The sequence below is a fragment of the Nyctibius grandis genome, chromosome 5 (assembly GCF_013368605.1).
Source record: "Nyctibius grandis isolate bNycGra1 chromosome 5, bNycGra1.pri, whole genome shotgun sequence".
NCBI lineage: Eukaryota > Metazoa > Chordata > Aves > Nyctibiiformes > Nyctibiidae > Nyctibius > Nyctibius grandis.
In genome coordinates this window covers 12,126,444-12,149,256 of record NC_090662.1, presented here as the reverse complement: position 1 = coordinate 12,149,256, position 22,813 = coordinate 12,126,444, and the positions used below count along the sequence as shown (strand labels likewise).

The 22,813-nt window shown below is 36.8% G+C and overlaps 1 protein-coding gene across 1 annotated transcript in view; it reads right to left on the bottom strand.

Annotated features, from left to right (window-relative positions):
* The window catches only part of HGF (hepatocyte growth factor), a 79,434-nt gene that overhangs the window by 20,221 nt on the left and 36,400 nt on the right, over positions 1-22,813 (bottom strand). The window contains exons 4-8 of the mRNA XM_068400594.1: positions 20,573-20,685; positions 19,862-19,976; positions 14,979-15,121; positions 13,202-13,322; positions 8,328-8,446 (exon numbers count right to left, since the gene is read on the bottom strand). Coding sequence (XP_068256695.1) covers positions 8,328-8,446; positions 13,202-13,322; positions 14,979-15,121; positions 19,862-19,976; positions 20,573-20,685 — 611 coding nt within the window. The remainder of the gene's footprint in view (positions 1-8,327; positions 8,447-13,201; positions 13,323-14,978; positions 15,122-19,861; positions 19,977-20,572; positions 20,686-22,813) is intronic.

The following is a 22,813-nucleotide window of genomic DNA, read 5'->3' as shown; positions in this document are numbered from 1 at the left end:
TTCATCACACAAGCTTGCAGCTAGTAACTGTATTCTGAATCATTATTACTCACTTTTAAAATAATTGGACAACTAAAAGACAAATTCGTACATCTAATAGAAATACATAGCTGCATATCTAAGTTTTCTATCATAACTAATATATGAAAACAAATTGGAATTATATTCTAAAACATCTCCTAAGCTGATTAGACTGAACATTGTTGTGTCACATTCAAATACATATTAGTTTTTCAAAATATATGTCCAACGCTTTTATTAAAAATGAAAGAGATGAGGTGTATAATTTGAAAAAAATAAAGCGTTACCTACCATGATAAATTTCAGCATACATGGGGCATTCTGGATGCATAATATTTCCTAAGTAAATTAATAAATTACAACTATGTAACTCTGCAACAAATCTTCTTAAATAATAGTAATAATGTATAAAAATTCAACCTAATACAAGCTATTACAAAGACCTTAATTATACACAAGGAGTTACTATTTCAACTGTAATGATCTGTATAGGACATCTACTCTGTACTCAGTCATACTAGGGAAAAAGTAATTAGGTTGGCATTTATGTATCATTCTGTGTGTGTTTCTTTTAAAATTACATGCCTGAAATGAAATAACTAATGCATCAATTGATTTAAGCAAGGCCGTAGAGTCATTTTGTAGAGCATTCCTTCTTATACATCTACAGATACACACTTCATTGCTAAACCTTACACTACATGTCTGGACAGTGACCTCTATCTGTAGATCAGATTTTACAACAATTTGTCCATGTCAAAGTATCCTATTTAAAGGAACCAGACAAACTTAACTTTCACATTGTCATGAATACTTGCACAGCCAAGCCACTACTGGAAAGTCTTATGTTATAATGGCTAAGAGAGAAATTATTTCAAAATCTGCGATGTGTGATGGATTATCTGCTACTACTACTTTGTGTCAGCTCTCAATAAGAATTCTAGTGATGAAGAGAATCACTAAAATATTTTTATTTGAATTTATGAAGCAATTCTATCATTCCAAAAAGTCCACAGAACCCTCCCCAAACCCTTCTTGCTATACCACCTGCATTTCCTACAAATGTCTAATTTTCAAACATGAAAAATTGGACTCCAAAATATTTCTGAATATTCTGAAATTCTGAGGGCTTGTGCCCTCAGAAACAAACTCTCTCATTCTTGCTCTTAAGCCTCACAGAAAGTTTAAAAACTATCAAAAAAAGCTCAAGAAATCCTTCATTCAGCTGGTGATTTCCACAAACAGGCATGATGGGAACAGTCTCCCTGTTCATGTTAATGAAAGGTGGGCTGGATGTGCACAAGGACATGCAAAAGCTTGAGGAGCAGTGCCTGCCTCACCAGGCATTACAGAGGTGCTCTGCAGAGTATAAGGCAGTTGCCAAACTTTAAGAAGTGTCCAGGTTGCCCAAGCCTACAACTTAAATAATCATCTCTATTCAGTACTGGACTTGTTCTTGAGGCTAATTATTCTTGTCACCCACATAGCCAATTATCTAAAATTTAATAACTGAGCATGAACATTGAATGTGCAGAGCGCTGGTGAAAGAGTCTTGAGACCACACTCACCAGTTCTCTTACATGGTGGAAACAAGATCAAGCTAAAAATCAGTAATGCTGAATTCCTATCCTTATCCTTGCAATTCCTCTAAAATATAAATTAAGACCCGCAACTCCAAGGGCTTCTTCCAGTGTGAAAGACATTATGAATTAGAAGAATTAGTTAGAAGATGAATTTAAATTCAATAACTAATCCTTACTATGCAGGCAGGTACTTTAATTTCATATGAGAAGTATATTTTTTTTTGTTCCAGTTCAGCTTTTCTAGTTCTGAACTGAGATAAAAAGTACTGTTAAAGGAAGATCACACAAAATATCATCTTATAAAAGACTACTATTTATGATTTATTCATTAAATGTCACTTCTTATTCCTGTATGAAACTTCATTATGAACAGAAGAATTTGGTAATTGTCTAGCAGCATTTTGCTACTTTTGAACTTTGTTGTATTTTTTTATTTTTCATTCTGGATGACTCAAATTAACCATGTAATTCAGACAGCTACTTGAGGATTTCCTGTTAGTAGTATTTCCACCCTCACATGTTCACTCTGAAGTCTCCAACCAAAGTACAATAATGCAAAGGTTTCCTTTTTTTCCATAAAACCCTCCCTATATTGATACTTCAAAAAATGTAACTTTATTAATAAGGGCCATCTCATGCCTTTATAGATGCTTAAGTAAAGAGATGAAACATTATCCAGAGCTTCATCTGTAAAGCCACAGACAGTCTTCTTAGTTCTGGTTCTCACAGTAATGCCAGCATGAGGGAATCAGCAGGGGCCTTGAGTCATTCTACAGCTGAAGTAACCAGTTAGAGTATTATTTCTGTCTTTAATCCAATGACCCAGAAGAAAAACCTACACAAATTTTAGGTCAATGGTGAAACTCCTACTGACTTAAAAGAAGGTCGTGATTTTGCTGGAGTATTTATGTGCTTTCATGGTAACACTATCTATGCATTTTTGGGAAACGACATAGTTGGAAAAGAAGCAGAGTCCTAAACTACTTCATCAGGAAAATTCCTACTTTTGCTTATATCGTTCTAATGTCTTTCCTAGTGTGTTACTCAATAAAAGAAAAATTATCCATGATCTGTAACAAAAGATATTACAAAGTAGATTTTAAAAGAGGTGCCTAACCCAGTAAAGAAAGTGTTCTAAACACAGCAAAGTCCTCGTTAAACATGATCCATGCAATTCTGCAAATGTCAGTAAGAAACTGGAATGATGTTATGGGGAGAAGCCACTCATGCTCAGTTACCCTGCCTCCAGGCATCCCTACCTCAAGCAGTATGATCTACCGTTCTGGGCAGTATGATAGTGGCAGTTCTTTTCTTTCCATGTGTTTCCTTCAATGTACTATCTCACAGTACATGAAACATGGGGAAAAAAAAACCACACTGATTTCTAGTGTTCTGGGTTTTTTTTTTCAGTAAAAACATATAAGAATGTGAAGAAATAAATTAGATCCAAGCTCAAGAATCATGGTACTGAAGAACTCATTGTCACCTCAAACATGCACACCTACAGTTCATTTGTCCCTGAGCACAGAGATATCTTTCTGGGTTGTTCCAGTATCTACAACTAGGCTTTAAATCCAAAAAAAAATTTAGTTTAAATCCATTGAAAAAAATATATATGGATCTCTGCAGGTTCAGAGCTCTTAAATCTCATTTTCAAAACTGTAATAGAAATGATGAAAAGGATCTGAGAAGGATCCTTTTTGAAGAAATGTAGATTAAGCAATTGCATACACAATTAATGCTTGACCTCTGCTGCGCCTCTGTGTGAAGTGAGGTGGAAGGTAACACTTCTATCAACTACTAAACATCAGACTCTTTTCACTGCCCCCTTTCTGTAAACATTTTTATTTTACATAAATATTAAGCTTAAACTGAGTGGCACTTTTATTTGTTTACACACTATGATTCAACAAATAACTTTAATCACAACTTCACATTCAAATGGGCAGTTGAAATCTCTGCTTCTAAAGAATGAGTATTCTAATATTGGTGATTCTTTGCCTTCCCAAAAGTTGTTAAGCACACTGCAATGGTTCATTTTACACCTAGATTCTCAATTTTGCTGTTTCATTACTTGCTCTTTCCCATAAAACCCAGACTCTTAATGAATTCTCTCGGGGCTTTTTGGGCTCCAGCCACCCCTGTCTATTGCCTATGAGTACCGACAGCAAAGGCTAAACCCATGGTAAAGTCAGCTGGGCTGGCTGGAAATCAGGTAGGCAGCAACCAAACACTGTCCTTACCATAATAATTCCATATAGTTCTGCATCTCTTGAATGAGTGACGTATGTAGTTTCATTTCTGGGCCTCAGCACTTCTCTCATAGCCCTATAGCTCACCCACAGAAGTGCAGCTATCCTTTTTTCTTTTTTTTTTAAAAGCATTATTAGCTCCCAACTCCTGTCTTTCGTGTAGTCTATGTCCTCATTCATGCCAAGTAACAGTAATTTTCTTTTTTCATATTTGCTGTCACTGCTTCCATTTCTTCATTTCATCCTACACTTCTTTATTGCTGTTATAGTTGTCCTTTTATCCTCTCTTCTAACTAAAAATTGTCTCAAGCCAAAACCACAGACACATATGTGTGCAACTTCAAACCAATCCTGGGGTCCCTGAAGTCTTAATCCAGATCCAATTTTTGCAGTTTGAGCCATCTCTAATCCCTAATTGCTCCTGTCATCTCTTTCTCACAGCCCTGGCTGTAAGCCACAATGTTTTATGCTGCCTTCTGTGCTTGGAAATAAAGTTACAATGCCCTCCTGTCTCTTCAGTCTTAAAAACATATTTATTTTCTGAATGCTTCCTTCCACTGACTTTTTTGCTGAAAATTTTGTATATGAGCTGTTGTCAGCATTTTGGCTATAGAGCATACTAGCACTCATGACATGTAGCAAAAGCCACAAGCAGCATGCTGCCTTGTGGTCACTCCCCTAAAGTGGGACACCTACGTTTTTGCATATCGTCCAAGGACTTGGATTTGCAAAGCATTTTTTCTAATTAGTATTTCTTGTAAAATATATAAACAGTCCTCAGCATAGGAATTAAAAACCTGTGTGAGAATCCAAACCACAAAGCTATAAAGACATATAACTCATGATGTTCTCTTTTTAGTGTACTGAGATTGCACACAGTCACAGCTTCAGAAAATGAAGCAGCCACTGAAACCCAGAACGGCCTAGTGTTTTGGGCTCCCTGCTAGAAGGCGGGAAAACAGTTTTTCTATGTGCCTCAGGAAAGACAGAAAACTGAAAACAGGGCTTCGATATTTTGTGTTGGTATTCTGGTCACCGAGCTGGTGATATAACAGTAGTATCAGCAATAAATTCCCTCTCTGGGTTACAAAGGAAAGCACTGAGCAGCATCGCATCTTATGTAGAGGGCAATGCCATATGCCTGTGTTAAACATTCTTTGATATCTGCTGGATTAAACACTTTCAAGATCATTACTTTTGTATTCATCCTCATATAGATTGCTTCAGTAATTTCCAAAATTCTTCTGCAGGAAAAATACAGTTTTGCGTGTGAAATTTCCACTGATCTTAATATACTTTCTAACTGAAAATGAAAGAAAGAATATCTGGTTAATTCAGTCAACTTCTGCCTAGAAATGAGACAAAAGGCTTTCACCACAACATTAAAATCATTACATTGTGGGTTTTTTTTTTTAAATCTCATTTTGATGATTACCTTTTCTTCAGGACTATAATTGTGACTTGGGTAGACTAAGGTGATGTTACAGTAGTTTGCAGGAGATCTCCCACCCAACTATTTTATAAAGCCTAGACCAGACTGTAGATACTGAAAGTTATATGGACTGTAACTTTACGTGACCAACAAAGCCAGATGTGAATCCTCAGAGCACTAACACATCAGCTCAGGAAATGCCAAAGGATAAAGGTTTATAAAAGTTGCATTTGTGAAACAGTCAGCTGTAACTTAGGAATATTTTTTTTTTTGTAATAAAAACACTTCTGACAAGGGAAAAGAACAGATCTAGTATGCTATATATGATTCATATACTATCCAATAATTAGAGAAATGTAGGAAGCACAGTTTAGTTAAAAAAAAACAAAACAAAAAAGCCAAACCAAAAACCAAAAAAAAAACCATCCCTAACAATGAATTAACTAAAAATTGGAAAGATGATTCAGTTATAGAGCTAAGCAAGACTGTGTTCACAATGGAGAAAGGCTGAACGTTCCCCATTATCAAAGATTATCAATAACTCTAGATACAATTACATTAATTAGTACCATGGTTCACAGGCAAGACTTCCAATATGGGTGTGACTTAGTGAGTGACTGAGACAAAAGAAACAGTAGTCCTGTTAAGTTTCTTCTGTCTCTGGAGAACCTGATGGGTGTGACTTAGTGAGTGACTGAGACAAAAGAAACAGTAGTCCTGTTAAGTTTCTTCTGTCTCTGGAGAACCTGATTACAGATGTTGCCCAAAGTAGCAAATGAACCTCGCTTTTTTTTTTTTTTTTTTTTTACAGTGGAATAATTTTACTAATTTTAACTACCTTATGCTGGATTTACAATGACATATGAAAGTGTAGAATAAGTTCAATTACTTTGCATCAGGACCTACATTAAGAGTATTTTTACTGAACTTTTGGATTTCAAATAACTGGCTAATTGGTAAGAAGTGACTGACACTCCAAGACATTACCCTGGCCTAAGCCAAGAACAAGCAAGGAGAGAAAGTTCTGAACTATTGGTGGTGTAAGCAGAAAACACAGCATATTTTGGTTTGGTAAGAATTCCAAGTCAAGACAGAGAATCCCATGTTTCCACCTTTATGTAGCAACTGCTCACACATAAATGTTCATGCCATTATCTCTTCTCTCTCCCCCTTGCCCCAGTATTTGTATATATGCTACCATTATAGGAAAAATGCAGTATTACATTATGGAAACAGACTTTTTCTAAGATTGAGTACTGTCTCTATTTTATCTGGATTTTAGATACCCCATTAATGGTTTATCTTGGTTTATATAACAACAACAACAAAATACAGAGAACCTTGAAAATTGTCATGAAAAATCACTCCTTTTATGCTTATTATTATTTTTCCTCATTTTCTTTCCCCTTTTTTGTATTCTCATGTCAATCCAGTTCCAGGTGAGCTTTATTGTTCTTTTTAATAGCATCTAGTCTCTTCTTCTGTCCTACTCTCAAGAGAGCCAAATAAATTTTACAATGAAATAAGCGTACTGAAGAGACACCTAGAGCTAGATGAAAAGCAGTGTCTGGTTTCGAGGATTTTTTTTTTTTTTTAACACTTAATTTTGGTCAAAATTGAAGAAGGACAACAAAGGAAATTGTAGTTTCCAAAACTGCAGATCTAAGAGAAACCGACTTTCTCATGAGCCAACATGACACTGAGTTTCACTAAACAGTTTTAGAAGCTTCCTTTTGCCTCTGCTTCACGGGAAATCCAAAAATATTGTTTTACCTTTTGTGCCTGCATTCCTGGGGCACAGGGCTGGGGCACATGAAGCTAACAAGCTTCTACCGCATGGATTCAGTTAAAGTCATGCCTTGTTTTCAGAAATTGCCTTTACTCCCAAGATGTTATAAACCAAGTCTTTAAGTAAAAACAATAAAAAAATCTGCCTCGGTATTACGAGACTGCCTTTAATATCATGCTTGTACATTGATTATTTCACATGTTATCAGTTCAATAAGGGCAAAAAATTCGACCCCAAATCTGACAATGAGAAATGAGAGATAAGAGAGCAGACTATCACCTGTAGATCCCACAAGCTGTGAATGAGGCAAGGAATTTCAGGGATGCAAATCTCGGTTTCCTGATTAAAGTATGTCCTAACTGTCTTAATTCTACCATCTCCCTCAGCCCCAGCATTACCATGAAAGTCTAGAAAAACTACCCAAGTTTTCAAGGGAGATCCAATAGTTTTACCTTCCTCATTGTCCCTGTACTGCTCATTTAAGACATCTAATTGTCAGTAGAATAGAGCTGTCAGAGCTACCACCAACGTGAGGAGGATCTGGGCTTTGAAGATAGAACATGCCGCAGAATGCTCTAAAAATTCTGAACTAAAATATCTCAAAGTGGGCATCCAATATTTGTATACCTTAATGTTACTTTGATTCAATTCCCTGTCTATGAAGTGAGGATAACAAAAGTTGTAGTTGACAGATGAAAAGAAATTAATTGCCTGTGGAGCGCTTTGATACTGGAGTGCTGAATATCACAGAGAAACCCATGAGGAAATTAATAGTTCTGTCTTCAGCACAAGGCTGCATAGTGTGCAGGAACCGAAGCCTAGAACCACAGAATGTGCAAGAGGAAAACAAAGCAACAACCAGTTGTTGACAGAGAGAGCACTGAGTAGGGAAGGTGTGCGTGCACCTACTCCCAGACTGTAATGCCGGTGACCAGCATGGCCAAACTAATACTGTACATGAGATATTCATGATGATGTTGCCTCACTTTTTTAGTTCTTGATTTTCCTACATTTTAATGCAATTTATTGTATGTAAGGTATACACATATTCCAGTGTTAATTAACACACAGCTCTCTTATTTCCTGTCCAGATTAAACATAATGTCTTCACAAGAGATCCTCTTTGAAAGCTATGTTTTAAAAGTCAGTGAAGTGCAATGAATGAACTAACTGTGGTCCTATGTTGCTTGAACTATCTGTGTCCAGATTTTCGAAAGGAAAAGGAAGTAATAAATTTTGCTTGAACTCACCACATATTTTAATTGCACAGTACTCCCAGGGGGTGTTAGGGTCAAGAGTGTAGCACCATGGTCTCAGCTTGCCATCAGGATTGCGGCAGTAATTATCATCAAAGCCCTTGTCAGGATATCTGCAAACCACAGTGAGAAACGTGTCAGGGAAGTCTTCCTGGCAACACTGCACAGGCTTGTGCAAGGTACTTAAAGGACAGTCTTCAGCAGAGACAAACAAGAACCAGTTCCCATTAACCTTGGGCCTGATCCTGTGAGATGGATGCAGACACTTTTTAACACTTTTAGAAAGTTAATAACACAAAATCTCTTTCCAAACATGAGGCAGAATCAGACCTCCACTGAGGGGATTCCCTGCTGTGCTAATGCACAGGATACCGGATGGGGTAACTCTGCTAATTGCTAAACTCTTGCTCTTGTGTCTGTCAACTGATGAACAGACTCTAAAGCCACTCGGTTTTTTGAAACAGCCCAATTAAGTGTGGATTATATAAACACTGCCTGGCATGCTGGACTCATTAAAAAAACAGGTTCTTCAGTGCAACAGCCCTGGGTTCAAACTGGAAGCTATTTTGAATAGCTGTGTTACTAATGATAGCTCCATTTTTGTAATAGAGCTCATTCTAGGTCATGCCCTCATTTCAAGCATCGGGGGGAGAAAAAAGAGGAAAAATAAGGAATTAACTTCCGTCTCACTTTATCTCATTAAGATTTCAAACTGTTGTGCCATTTAATTGTTTCCACATTCCTACTGCCATCATTGAATGGTAAGGCAGATATTCAAGATAAGGAGGTTCTTTCTGTATAAATGTGCCATATGAAATTCTATAAACTTAATGGTAAAGAGATAAATGCATCCTTTTTTTTCCTACAATGAATAAAAATTATCTTTGTTTTTCAGTTTTATTGAAACATATTTGTAAAAGAAACAAAACGTAGATTTGCCCCCTCGGGAAACATGGAAAGTATGTAAAGGAACAATAAAGTTAACTACCTGGGAACCTGAACCCATTCACAACTGCAAGCAGATGTGTTTCACACAAGCCGAGGAAAATATGATTTACAAGTGTGTGTTTTTGTTAGGATGCTTTTTCTGTCAGACAATCATCCTAATTTTGACTCATGCATTTGCAACTTGATCTCCCATTCCTTGGGAAAAATCAGGTTCCTTCATCTACACAAGGGACAGGAACAAGATTTAAGTAAAATTAAAAAAAAACAAACAAACAAAAAAAACCCAAAACCACCAACAAGGAGAAACCTCACAAAAATGAGAATTTAAGGGCTGTCAAGAAAGTGATAGTTTCAGATCTAGCAGCAGTACCATGTTTTCTCCTAGGTAGAAGAGAAACTGTAAAGGAACGAATTATGTCCAAGGATTTCACAAGCAGTTAATGGGCTAACAATATAGCAGAAAATGAGATGGCTTTGGCTATCTGGTAGGTGCAGTGATGAGCTTTGATGTTGGCAGTATGTGCTCCCTGTCAAGTAGCAACGGAGAGTCCGTGGCAATGCACAGGAACGAAGGTGAGTTCAAGCATGGCAAAGTATCTGCAGTCATAGCTCCCAAAAGCCATTCAAAACAACTAGGGATGTAAAGGATCTACTTTCTAGAAGACAAGTGTCTTTCATAGCACTGAATGCTTTGTCCTTCCTAATATTGTATGATATGGTCCTACAGTATGTCAAAAATGTGTTATTTACTAACTAAAATTTAAGTATAATTGTAACAGTTCTTCCAGGATCATGCTTTGAGTGTCTTTGTGGAATGGAGTAGTGTTCGTGAACTGTATCTTTCCACCTACTATATATGTGTGCCCTTTTCTAGAGCAACAACAGTCTTCCCAGTCACTGGTTCTTCCCACAGTGTTCAGGCACACTTCTGCCTTCCTTCATATCAAAAAAGAAACAGTTCATCAGTTCCTATAGAAAAGGCCAGCTAACACCTTTAAGACACAAATATTAGGGATAAGATAAACAACAGAACTTCAAACTGTTCCACAAAATTCACCAGTGAGACTGTGGAGGATTTTGTGAGAGCTTGTCCCTTTGCTCTGCACAGTCCTGCTCCCCCAGTACACTTGGGCATGACTTCTTGCTTGGACCCAACAAATAGCCTGAGGTTTCCAAGATCTTTCAGAAACCTATGTATTTCATTTTTTCGCCCCTTGAAACTGCAGTAGCTGTACTTCATTGCTGAAACAGAAATGAAGCATTAAGATACACTTCTGGTGTCAAAATCAAGAGTTTTTCTCAATTTCTAGTGGGGAAAGAAGTGTTAAATGAACAGGTTATTCTCTTTAAAGAGGCAGGTGCTGATCTTTAGCTCTGCTGGAACTATACTGAAACTTAGTGCCTAAAACTCTTCACCAATTTTTCTCTTCCCCTTCTTTTTGTTTTAAAAGACATGCAGGACTGGAAACATGTTACTATATAAAGTAAATTTTCATACAAGAGGTATAAACCAAAGTATTTTAATAAAAGGATATCCAGAGTTATTCAGCTCTTATACTACACTTCAACCCTACTTTTCTCCATGCAATAAGTGCCTGTTTTCAGAGCATATTTGATTTTGAGCAGCAAATATGAGCAGAAGAGGAGGAATCTGTTGTTTCTCTATGCTACTCTATGCCTAAGTCGTTAACCTCAATGGTCTTCCTTCCATACTGAGGCATAATCCTGCCCATGAGGAGTACACTAGAGATTCAGAATACAATTCTGCATCCACTAATAGCTAGAACAGGTCATGCAGGAGTTCTTTGTGGGCATTCCTATTGCTAGCTTCAGTCACATCTAAGTAAACAGGTATTATGAATTCTCTTCAGTAAGTGACCTCTGAAGGGAATAAATGTAGAACAATTCATTGAGGTGACAGAAAGGAAAAGTGAGATGTATTCACCCTGAGCTGAAAGCATTGTCCAACAGCAAGCAGACTGAAGCATTTGAAAAGATTACTGGTTTTACCTTGCTTTCTTTGTCATGGCAACTGATGAATCCCTTAATGAAAATAAATTTAAATCTGCCCAGCTAGTCTCTCCTGCTTTCCAGGTTATTCACATTACTCCTAGATGATGCAGGATAAGCCTCTCAAGAGGTTGCTGTATTTTAATGGGTCATTTGTTCCAGACCTCCTCTCTTATTTTCAGCTTAAATGACTGTCAAAAAAACTCAAACAAACCAAAACCCACAACGTCTTTGAAAGCTAGTATAATCAAAGTATAATTGTCACTACCCTTAACGACCATTCCATGGAGTTAATTAACATCAGTGTATTAGAAGTCTTTGGATCCCAGTTGCTCTTTCTGAGAGCACATACAGATCAGCTCAATCTGGATGGGTTGCTTTTTAATAAGAAAGCATTATTATTAGAGCCTGAAAAACCTCAAGAAGATATTTTCTGAAGAAAATCTTTCAAGGAGGAAGATGATCGTTCATGAGAGTGCAGTTAGACTGAAAAGTCATTTTACAAACAACCTAAAATTAATGGAAAAAAAAGACATTTCCTCCTGACAGTGAAATTACTATTGTTTGTACCCAGAAGTTCTATAAATGTTTCACTCCCAAGGAACAAAATTATTTCTGTGACTTATTCTAGAATACACACCAAGTGCATGGCAAAACTCAGAAACAGATTATCTTCAGTCCCAGTCTGCTAATACAAAATATTTATTGTAGCACTGTGTGAGAGCCTGTTGTTATTCATGAAGCAGATCATCTGAGCCAAGAGGTAAAAGAAGTTATATCACATAAACTCCAAAACTGCAGACCCTTAATGTTTTGCTGAATAATCAGGCTTTAGAAAATCTACCAGTACTCATATTTCTGAGTATAAAAATGATGTTTTATTTAGTAGAACAGTTCAATATATATAAAGATACTTTCAGTAGAAGGTCTCAATCATTCTGAGGTTGTTGATTCTTGCAGTCTTCCTCTGGTAGTTTAGGTTTATTGACTCCACTTTATAAACGGAGTTAATCCAAAATCCAGAGTAAAACTAAGATGAAACTTTAGTCCAGTTTAAGAGAAACACAAAGACCTTCCTGTGTGGCCTAAACCCCCACACAGAATCCTTCCAAAAGGGTGTATTATAGATGACCCTTTGCAGTTGGGTGAATTTTACCCTCTAGGACAAACCTTAGAGGGATGCATTTTGTCTTGCTATTTCTGACTCACCTTTTGGCATTATGTATCTATCCCTAAATTAAAAAAAAAAAAAAAAAAAAAAAAAGGTCTAAAATATAAATCCATGTGCATAAAATGCTAAACAGAATGACAAACTCCTTTCCCAGGCTGAAAAAAAGTGTAGCAGGCAAATATTTTGGTCAAACAAATTGGATACTTAAACCTGATTACAACAAAAGACCATATATAGCTTTAAAGCTGTTCAATATTTCAAAAAAGGAACATACTCTGACTTGACAATGTTGCAAGTTTATATTCCCTAATTATGTTAAGAACTCTAACAAAAAGTTATGACTTTTAATCATTATTTACTTTGTGATTACTTTAAGGGATTTTAAGCTGACTGAAGCTGTGTAACAACATATACAGAAACATTCAAAAGGTTCATTTTTTACTGTTAATGAAGTTAGGGAGGAAATTTTGATCAATTAATGCAGCATGTGTACATCACTGCACTACACAGCCGTGGGATGTAGCCACAACTGCACCAAATAACCTCTAGTCCCCATCCTGTATCTCCATCTTGACGGTAGCCAGCCTGCACACACCATGGGCCAGAAGCCCAAGCAACTAAAAATGGTGAACTCATAAAGTTCAGTTCAGCTAATGCAGATTTTGCCCAACTGGTTCCAGACATGTGTAATTTTCAAATTATAACCACATGGATTTACTTGAGGGGGAGGAAGGATTACCTCTCTGGACGAAATTTGTGCTTGTGTGGTCTCTGAAGATCCCAGCGCTGACACTCCTTGCCCGACTCGGTGTGATCCATTGGCCCTCTGTAACTCTCTCCATTGCAGGTCATGCATTCAACTAGGAAAAAAAAAATGTACTAGTCATTTATTATGCTCCTGATTTGTAGCAGAAAAAAAAATTAAATCCCTGCTGTTATAAATTGAAGCCAACCTAGAGAGGTATAAAAAATTGATATCTATTAGTTAGGTTGGTATGGGAAATGTCCTTTGGAATAGAATTACATCTCTTAGAGCTAATTCAGATGCTTAACTTTGGTATCACATTATAAGATACTTCTATGGTTTCGAGGCAGGTACGTGTGAGCTGCTAGAAGCATTCAAGTTCCTAGGAGATTTTTCACCTTATCTATGGATAGTGACAGAGACACACATCTAAGGAAGGAGTATTTTTTAGAGGTGATATTTTCTAATTAAGTAACACTCATTATTCTGAATCACTGTAAGTCATAGTGTAATAACAGCACAAGTTTAAGTGCAGAATAATGTCTGAATCACAATTTAAATGCAGTACAGTCTCTCTCTTTAAATTCCCAGCACTTTTGGCTACATATGATACTGTTTCTTTTCGATACTAATTCTTTTTGGCAGCTTAAACTATGATACATTTTCAGCCCTGGTTTGGGAAAGTGGGGGGTGGAGGGTGAGTGGGTAAAAGCTACCAAAGGGATTTGAAATCACAGTTGAACAAAATATGCTTCATAATTTAGAATAAGTCCTAAAATATAAAATAAATTTACTACAATTAGCTATAGATACATTTCTCAAGGGTCCCCTAATTAGAGAAATTGTAATGAAGGATCACTTAGTAAATACTAATTTATGCAATTACAGATATCACTTTTCAGTCAAAACATCCGCTACCAAAGTCTTCATCCTGCAGTGAGCTCCATGTCTTATCCCATTTGAAGCTCACTTAAATTGATTTTTAAATCTTAGCTTTTAATAGACTTTTGAACTCCTTGTAAATCATTCTCTTCCTCCCTCCCTCCCTCTCCCTTTTCTCCCCCCACCACTGTGTAGCTATTACACATGACACATTAGCAGGAAAATTAAAGGCATCCTATCTTGAGAATTTAAATGAGTTGATGGACTGGAACTGAATTGTCTGATTAGCAAGATACATGAGCTTAGTTTGGAGGTTAACAGGACTCAAAAGTCAACAAATGCAATGGTGCAAATGAAGTGTCTTTTGAATTCTCTGACTTGCAAGTCAAATAAGATTGGATTTCTAAAAAAGTTTTACTTATTTACAGTATTCATTTGAAAAACAAAATGCATGCTTAGATCAAGCTTTTGTCCTATACTTCAGTATCTGTATTTTCATCAAAAAGAAGAAAAGTTGATTTTCTCATGGAGTGGCACTAGATGATTTTATCACATAGTAATACTAGAATTGTTAATGGATTCACTATGGGCTAGACAAGTGGAAAAAGGGTCACATTTGTGCAATCAGCACAACTTCATTGTTCCAGCTCCTCCATGACCTCAAAAAAAGCTGCTGAGCCTGAAAGCTTGTTCAAGTTTTCCAGAGTACTGGGACATAACAAGATCTCCTCTTTCTCTAAAAACTCCTTTTCTTGCTGCATAAGTTATTCTTGCTGAGAAGTCAGCTATTCTTTCTTCAAAGTCCATGAGCAAGTGTCACTAAAACTATTGGAAGTCCTGCGTACCTGTAGAGTAAAGGCAACTTTTCGCAGGAGCCGTGCCGGGTTACCTTGTGAACAGAGGGGGATGTTGCAGACTTCATGGCGTGTCTCCGGACTGGTGGTGAAACACCACGGCCCTCCCTCTTCCCCTCGGGGGTTTCGACAGTAGTTTTCCCGTAGGTCTTTACCCCGATAGCTCGAAGGTAAAAAGCTAGTTTTAAAATGACAATCATTACAGTATAAGAGCATGCAAACTTCGGTGTTAATCACAGTATTTTTTACAAACAGTTAGAAATAATCTTATTGCTTCCTTCTCCCTGCACCCTGCCTACACAAATGCACACACCCAAATATCTGTCCATACACAAATACACATCTTCAGTCAGGATTACTCAATCAATGACCTAAATCTGGGACAATTTGTCTAGTCCATAACTTGCTCTAGCAAGTTTTACTCCTGTCCCTCAGGCATCCAGAGCCAACTATCTGCTGCAGAGCCAGAGGCAGCAGCACACTCCCTGCCAGCCCTCGCTGCTCTCTCCTTCACAAGCTCATAACTACTAACACAATGGTGGAATGACCCTGGACAAGGGGGAAAAATGTATTGGGTGCACAGGGAAAAAATTAATCGGGTCCATAGCCATGCCAGACCTGCCATCCTTATGCACGTTGTGCATATCCAGCGGGCCCAGCTGGGCTTTGATGTGCACCTACTGCATAAAGGCCACAAGCAGAGAAACCTCCTCCCATCCCTGGTCAGGCAGCAGCTAGAACTGAGCATCAGGAGCATGTGAGTGTGACTGAGCAGTGTGACACACAGAGCTGAGAGGCTTTCACTGCCCGAAACCATGGACTGCTTTGCATTTCAGCATCAGAAATTTCCCCACATCCCGCTTTAGTTGTCTTGCTTCATGTTCTGCCACAAGCCCCGCTGTTGTCACCTTAGGCTTTGCTACTTATAGACCCACTCATCATTGCTATCATACAAATCAGGTCATTTAACAGCAACCTAGCTGACTTACACTGTGCTCTCCTTTTGCTGTAAGGGGCTATTAAATAACAATACCCCTTAAGATTTTTTCCGTAGATTACGGGTTCTCAGGCCAATGCTAAGCACTTTGTTTTTCTTTAGTGATTTAAAAGAAATGTGAGCTGATACTATATTTTTTGCCTAACACACATTTTTCAGTGTGAGACTGCTGCTTATGCTCAGTCCCTCCAATATAAACTCTCCAGGTCAAGGTTCTGTGTTCTTAGCTGTCTGTAAAATTATGTGCTTACCTCTAGAGAAACCTCCACATACACCCTGACATATAAAGATATATGTAGGCATGTGTGTGTGTATGTATATATATACACACATAAAATAACGCTAGTTATTTTTCCCCCAAAACTAGGGAATAGCTAACCCCATAGTAAGGAGCCCAACCCCAGAGCTGGTTCTATTCAGTGCCACTGCAAGAGCTCATGAACACACTCAGGCTGCACATTGCAGACAAACCCAGTGGCACTTCACTGCCAGTTTCATTGCAGTGATGCTTAAAGAGCAGCTAAATCTCTGTAGTTAAAAAACATATTAAATTCAGAGTTATGCTCAATTCCATGAAGATTTTTTTTTTGCTTTATTGAAAAGTTGGGCAAAATACATAGGGGATCACACAAAACTTGTAATTCAACTTAATACATTGATTTAATTTTTGAGCTTTCTAAGATCTGTTCCAGTTTTTTTTTCTTCAGTATATTTAAATTCTGGCAGAAATATCACAAGTAAAATGTAACTTTTATTCTGAAAATGAGTAATATTTTATTTTGGGTGTTTGTTTAGGGTTTTTTTCTGGTTTGTTTTGTTTTGGTGTGTGTTTTTTTAATCACTAAAGCAATTCAAATGTATCTATAGTCTAGAGGAAAAAAAAAAAGGAGTAAAATTTCATCTTCCTTAAGAAGACTGTAGACACTTGAAGCTTAGGAAACTAAATCAAGCACTTGGGACAGTCTTTATACACAGACACTGATTTAATTTATATACAAAAGCAGAACAGAAATGTATGGTTCCTGCCATCCTTGCAAATTCTATGTTACAAATCAATAAAAATTTAAATAAAAAGAGAGAGACAAAGAGAGAGAAACAAAAAGAAAATTCTGACATGTGACATTTTAATCATGTTTTATTCCCATTAATGAAACCTTTGAACTAAATGAAGTGGAAAATACCTCTGTTAATTGTACTGTGGTTCTAGTTAATGCAATGTGGAAGCATTACTTAGAAGTGCTTTTCTTATTTTTGGTGCTTGAAGAGAATAATTTTTATGTCATTACTGCTGCCTATAAAATTGCTGCTTCTGTTTTTCCTCTGTAGTCTTGTAATATAAATGTCTCAAATTTATTTAGCTAAAGACAGCCCTGGGCAAACTTTTCTGATGCGACATTGCAGCCTGTGTATGTGTTAATGTAGTATGTCAGTGCATATTAGAATATTTTATTTGATTTTCCTGCTGGAAAATCTTTCTGCTCAGAAATTATGGACATTAGAAAATATGGGGAAAAGGCATTTCAAATTATGTCAGATATGCTGTCAGAACATTAAAAAAAATGTCTAAATGAATAGCATCAGGAACTAAAGATGGGTCAGATGTACAAATGGCTTTAACAGGTACTGAAGCAACATTTTTGAGGGAGAAAAAGATGAGATGCAGTAAAGATGCACCCAGAAATGGAAGATAGAGCCACTCCTAAAACTTTGTGCTGATTTAGTTCAACTATATTAGGTAAGGAAAAAAAAAGAAAAAAGCCAAGAATTGAAGCCAGTAAGAGTAATGGTAAAAACAGATTCAACCACAGCAAAAGTCATGGAAACTAACAAAAAGCCTGTGAAGTACTGGTCTACTCTTTGACCATTTCTCTTTGAATCCTTTTTTCATTGGCTTTATCCATTTAGGCAAAAACCTCCTAAGAGGAAAAAAAAAGAAAAAAAAAAAAAGATAGTCTTGTAATCTGTACCAGGATGGAGATGGAAATTACGGAACCCTGATTTCAGCTGGGACTCTCCAGGTTCTACTGGCATAGAAATAGATAAAAATACAATTTGTTAAATTCAAGCACAAGTTTAAAGTCTGAAGTTATTTCACTTCTTTCTAGAAAGATAATGAAAAATCAGTAAAGTATATTTCTCTTTTGAATATGAAAAAGGGATTTATTTTCCAATGGCATTTTGTGATAATCAGATGTTGAGAAAAACTGACCTAAAAATCTAAGCCTTTCCTACTAATAAGTTCCAAACACACCACTACTGTCTGCTTCTTCCCATCTCCCTCATGTCTCTGATGATGAAATCATATTTTCTGATGTTGAAAAACAAAATTAGCATGTAGCCACCTCATTTATCCAGTGACCTTTTAAAAATTAAACTTATTGCACAAGGCAGGAGAAAAGTCATTCTCATAAAATTCATCATAGAAGAGTGCCTGTCCAAACGTATTAGATAAAAATGTGTATGCTGTATATTAAAATTCAATTTAATGATAATATATGTTATCCAGACACTGTAATTATATAAAGTCTTATGTGTATTATATAAAATAAATGCTTGTTCTTGCTTAGGATGTAATTATTGAGAATTCTTTTACTTCTAAAAGATGAAGATTGTATACTTCAAGGTGTTGAGTCTCAAGAGGTCATTGCTGTGGTAGCTGATTGTATTTATCACATGTTCACAATTAAGAATGGGTCTGGTCCCACACTGAAAATCAGACACACTCGTCTATATTATAAGCAGCCAAGTCCAGCCAAGTTCAAGCCTGAGGCTCAGCTTTGTAACACATCATAAGAGGAGAGAACCCAAGTATCCTCTGCCTTTTCATGTTGTTCCAAGATATCATCTTGCACACTGGATAGATTTGGTCAGGACAGGACTGAGCAGTGCACAGCCCAGTTCCTCACTAGCAGTCTCCAGCTTGTCTCCTCCTAAACAAAGTGCTGATGCTGGGAGTCTAGAGCAAAAGGCAGCAACGTGGATAGGAAGCTTATGGGTGAGAGGACACTCTGGTTTTGGCTCTTAAGGGTTTATTATCTAAATGGCTAAAGCCAATACAAAAAAGTTTAAAGAGAAATGGTCAAAAAGTAGACCAGCACTTCATAGCACTTTTGCTAGTTTCCAGCAATATTTGTTGTGGATGAATCTGTTTTTACCATTACTCTTGCTGGCTTCAGCTTTTGGCTTTCTTCTCTTTTTCTTTAGCCAATATAGTTGAATTAAGTCTAGTCTCAAAGTGTAGATATGGCCTCAGTTCCTCTCTATATCAGGTCTTAAACTCAAAAGTTAAGTCCCATATCTGCTGCATCAGCCTTTAGTTATTGCTCGTATGATCTGAAGGAAAGGATTTCAATAATCTGTTCAGTCCTTTCCGTGTATTTGTTGCCTGGTCTAAGTGCTTTATAGACTTTAACATATTCTACAAATAACAGAGAATTAATAGTAACGATGCAAAATATAGTAACAATAATTATATACTGATCAAAAACATGGGCTAATATCCCTAATATCCTTTGCTTACTAATAATGTATTTTTTAAAATTACCCATTTCCTGGGAGTCGATTAGAAATCAGTGCTAAACTTCCAGACCCCAGGCTAAAGTTACGCAGGTGTTTTGTTTCTGCCAGTATCTAAGAGATCAAAAGGATATAAACAGCTAAAAAAAAAATTGACACAGGAAAGGAAGGGATCCAGACACAGGCTGGCGCTAGGAGAGACCTCTTTGGAGAAAACCCAAGAAGGTAAGGATTTTCTGTGATCTGGAGAATGGCATCTCTTGGGGAAACGCAAGAATACAGGTAAGAGATTCTGTTGTCTAAGGTCAGTTTTCTCATAAATTCTTTATCTGATAATAAGTCAAACCATGCTTTATGGAAGCTGTCTGAGCACTATTCTCATTGTCTCTGCTCCTGAACTCTTACCTGTGCTCATGGGGGATCTTTGAATTCCAGGCTTGACACTGGATACCACTTTTGGTAACAGATATTGTTCCTTTGTAGTCTGCTCCTTTTCCCATGATACAATTCCTGACATAGTCTATTGAAAGAAAATAGAAAATTAGGGGGTTGATTAATGTATTTCAAATTAGAGTTCATCATCAGTTTTCACATAAAAATAATATATTTTTGACAGCCTTTAAATACTTAGTTATTCAAAATACTGTTTAATTGTCTGCATACATTCTTGTATCTTTTTTTTTTCAAAATATTGATCACTAACTTCCCCAAGAAAGCTACTGAAAATGTTTCCAAAGTGTCTGATTGACCAAAAATCCATGTCTGAGAACATGTCCCCCTCTTATTAATGAGGTAAATAAAAGCAATATTAAGTCAATATCAGTAACTCATACAACTGAGCTTTTTAGTAGTAAACTGAAGTAGCAATTCAGACTAACATGTATAAGGGTAGGCAAATATGTAGGTTGGAAAACTGAGCAAGAGCAATTATGTAGATGAAGTTGCATGACAACAAAACCAGGATATTTGTAAATAAAACTGTAAGATGCAGCTTTCAGAATGCATAAAACCATGCTGTACCCAGGATGCTCTTACAGCCAAAAAGTCTCTGACTGACCTCAGCTTTTTTCCCCCTCCATAGCTGGAAAAAACAAAATCAGTAAATAAATCAGTTACCCTTCTTTTCATACAGATCAAACGCATGGTCTTGCTTCTTTCTCACACCATTTGTCAAGCTGTTGAAGGATAACCAATGGCACCGTTTTGTAACTCTGTCATAAGCAAAGGCCCTGCAAAGAAAATCTGGATGAGAAAAAAATCTCTATGTGGTTTATAATAATGACACATGGCCTGCCAAGGAGCATGCAATGACATCAGATTTATTTTTACTGAGAAAGTCAGAGAAACAGTCCAAATTACTATTTAAACCCACAACTGTGCTGACAAGAACAAAGAAACAAAGAAATTAAATTGATGTGGCCATTACATTAAATACCAGCTTGGTTTTTCACACTAATCTAAGAGTTCCCTTGTCATTACAGATATTTATTTTAAAAGTGAGATAAATGTGACTGAGACAGCATTTGTGTCCCCAATTGTGCTGCTTTCTGGGGAAAAAAAAGGAAGACTCTAAAACATCTTCTTTGCTGTGCTTACAATATGCCTCTGAAATAGTTAAGTATCTCACACTGGTGGCTTGAGGAAAATTCAAGCACAAGGAGTCTGTTTCTTGCCTAGAACAACAGAGCTGTTTAAAAACAAGATTATTTTTATTTTTATGAATAATCTAAACTGTGATAGTGTACCTACAGCTTGTCCTTGCTTTTCATTTTCTTTTTTCTCTCATTTTTAATTGCTTTCAAGGATAGAGTACAACATGTGCTGAATTGAGTGGATTTTTTGGGAACAAACAGAAATCATAAGAGTAAAAACATTTTCTTTCAATATTTTAAATGAAACATGCAGACCTTTTCCTCCTAACAGCATTTTGAAAGAAAATTCCTTAAGTGTAGGTGAAATATTTTAAAGGATTTTCAAAACACGGTTGACTGCCTGGGTGGGGGTAACAGTTATTTCAATAAGAAAAAATGAAAAAAAAAAAAAAACACCAAAAAAAAAACCCACTGAAAAATCTTTTTTCCCTTAATTTCTCATTAGAACCAAATAACAAATCACTGACATGATACTATTGTCTCTAGCCCACCACAAAGTCTACATTTCTGTCAGTCATCCCAAACCTTCTGAGATGTTTTATTCTGACCTGACAAGGCATTTTAACACTACTTGATAATATCCAAAAGACACACAGATTTCCTACACTTCATCTGCACTTTGACTGTGCCATATTCCTGAGTGCTACATCCCTCAGCCCAGAGCTCTTTGATCTTCATTTAATTCACCATACAAGTTTTTCTGTGTGAGATCTTGCTGGCTTCAGTTAAAAATATTACAAGATCCTATTCAATCTCCCCACTCTTCTCTCTTTCAAACATCCTCTTCATTATCGTTTCCATCACCAAACAGATTTTTGATCCAACTGCTCTCTCTACTCTGTTGACTCCAAATGTTTCCAACCTGCTAACCTTCATCCTTCTGCCCTTGTTCAGCCTTCTGTTCTCTCCTGGCTGGTTCTCAAATATGAGCGTATCCAAGTGTCTCTAACTCCATCTCCACAAAAATATCCTTGACCTTTCCTGCCTTTCAAATTACATTCTCCTTTCCCCTCCTCCCTCCTAGAGTGGGAATGCAGAATGCACTGTTTACAAACATTTCTTTCAGTTTTTGCCTTTCAGTTGCCTTTTGGTTTCTTTCCAGTTTGGCTTCAGCCACTTCTGCACATAAAAGTTTCTAACAATCTTGTCTTGAACCCAAATCTGGAGGGTTTTTACACTTCCAAAGTCAACATATTTAAGCAAATTCTTGGACTTCCTTCTACTGATACTGCCGATCACGACAATTTTTGTTGTTGCTATTTGTACTGAGATAGTCAGTAGATTTTCTGATCAGATACTGAAATCCTGTGGTCTGTACTGGAATCCCTTTCTGTGTAAATACAAAGACACTCCAGAAATTAAGCAGATAACAAAAGATAAGACAGGCACAGCTTTGTAGGTAAGGAAGTGACATGTCTGCAGAAGTCATCTGCATAACCAATAAAATAGTAACTATATTATCTTTTCCTCATCCATAAGAAATGGAGTGGGAAAAGCTGCAAGGATGACTGAAGGAAAACAGTGGGAGTAATGGACTGCAAATGGTGATGAAACAAAGGAATAAGGACAGCTTAGTAGCAGGTTAATAAAGCTGATAGGGAAGGCAGAAAATTATGCACAGAGAGTTATGAAGTAAAAAAGACAAGGTAAGTGAATCTAAGGGGTACTTTGATGGGAGATTTTAGGAATAGTGTTATGAAGAAGA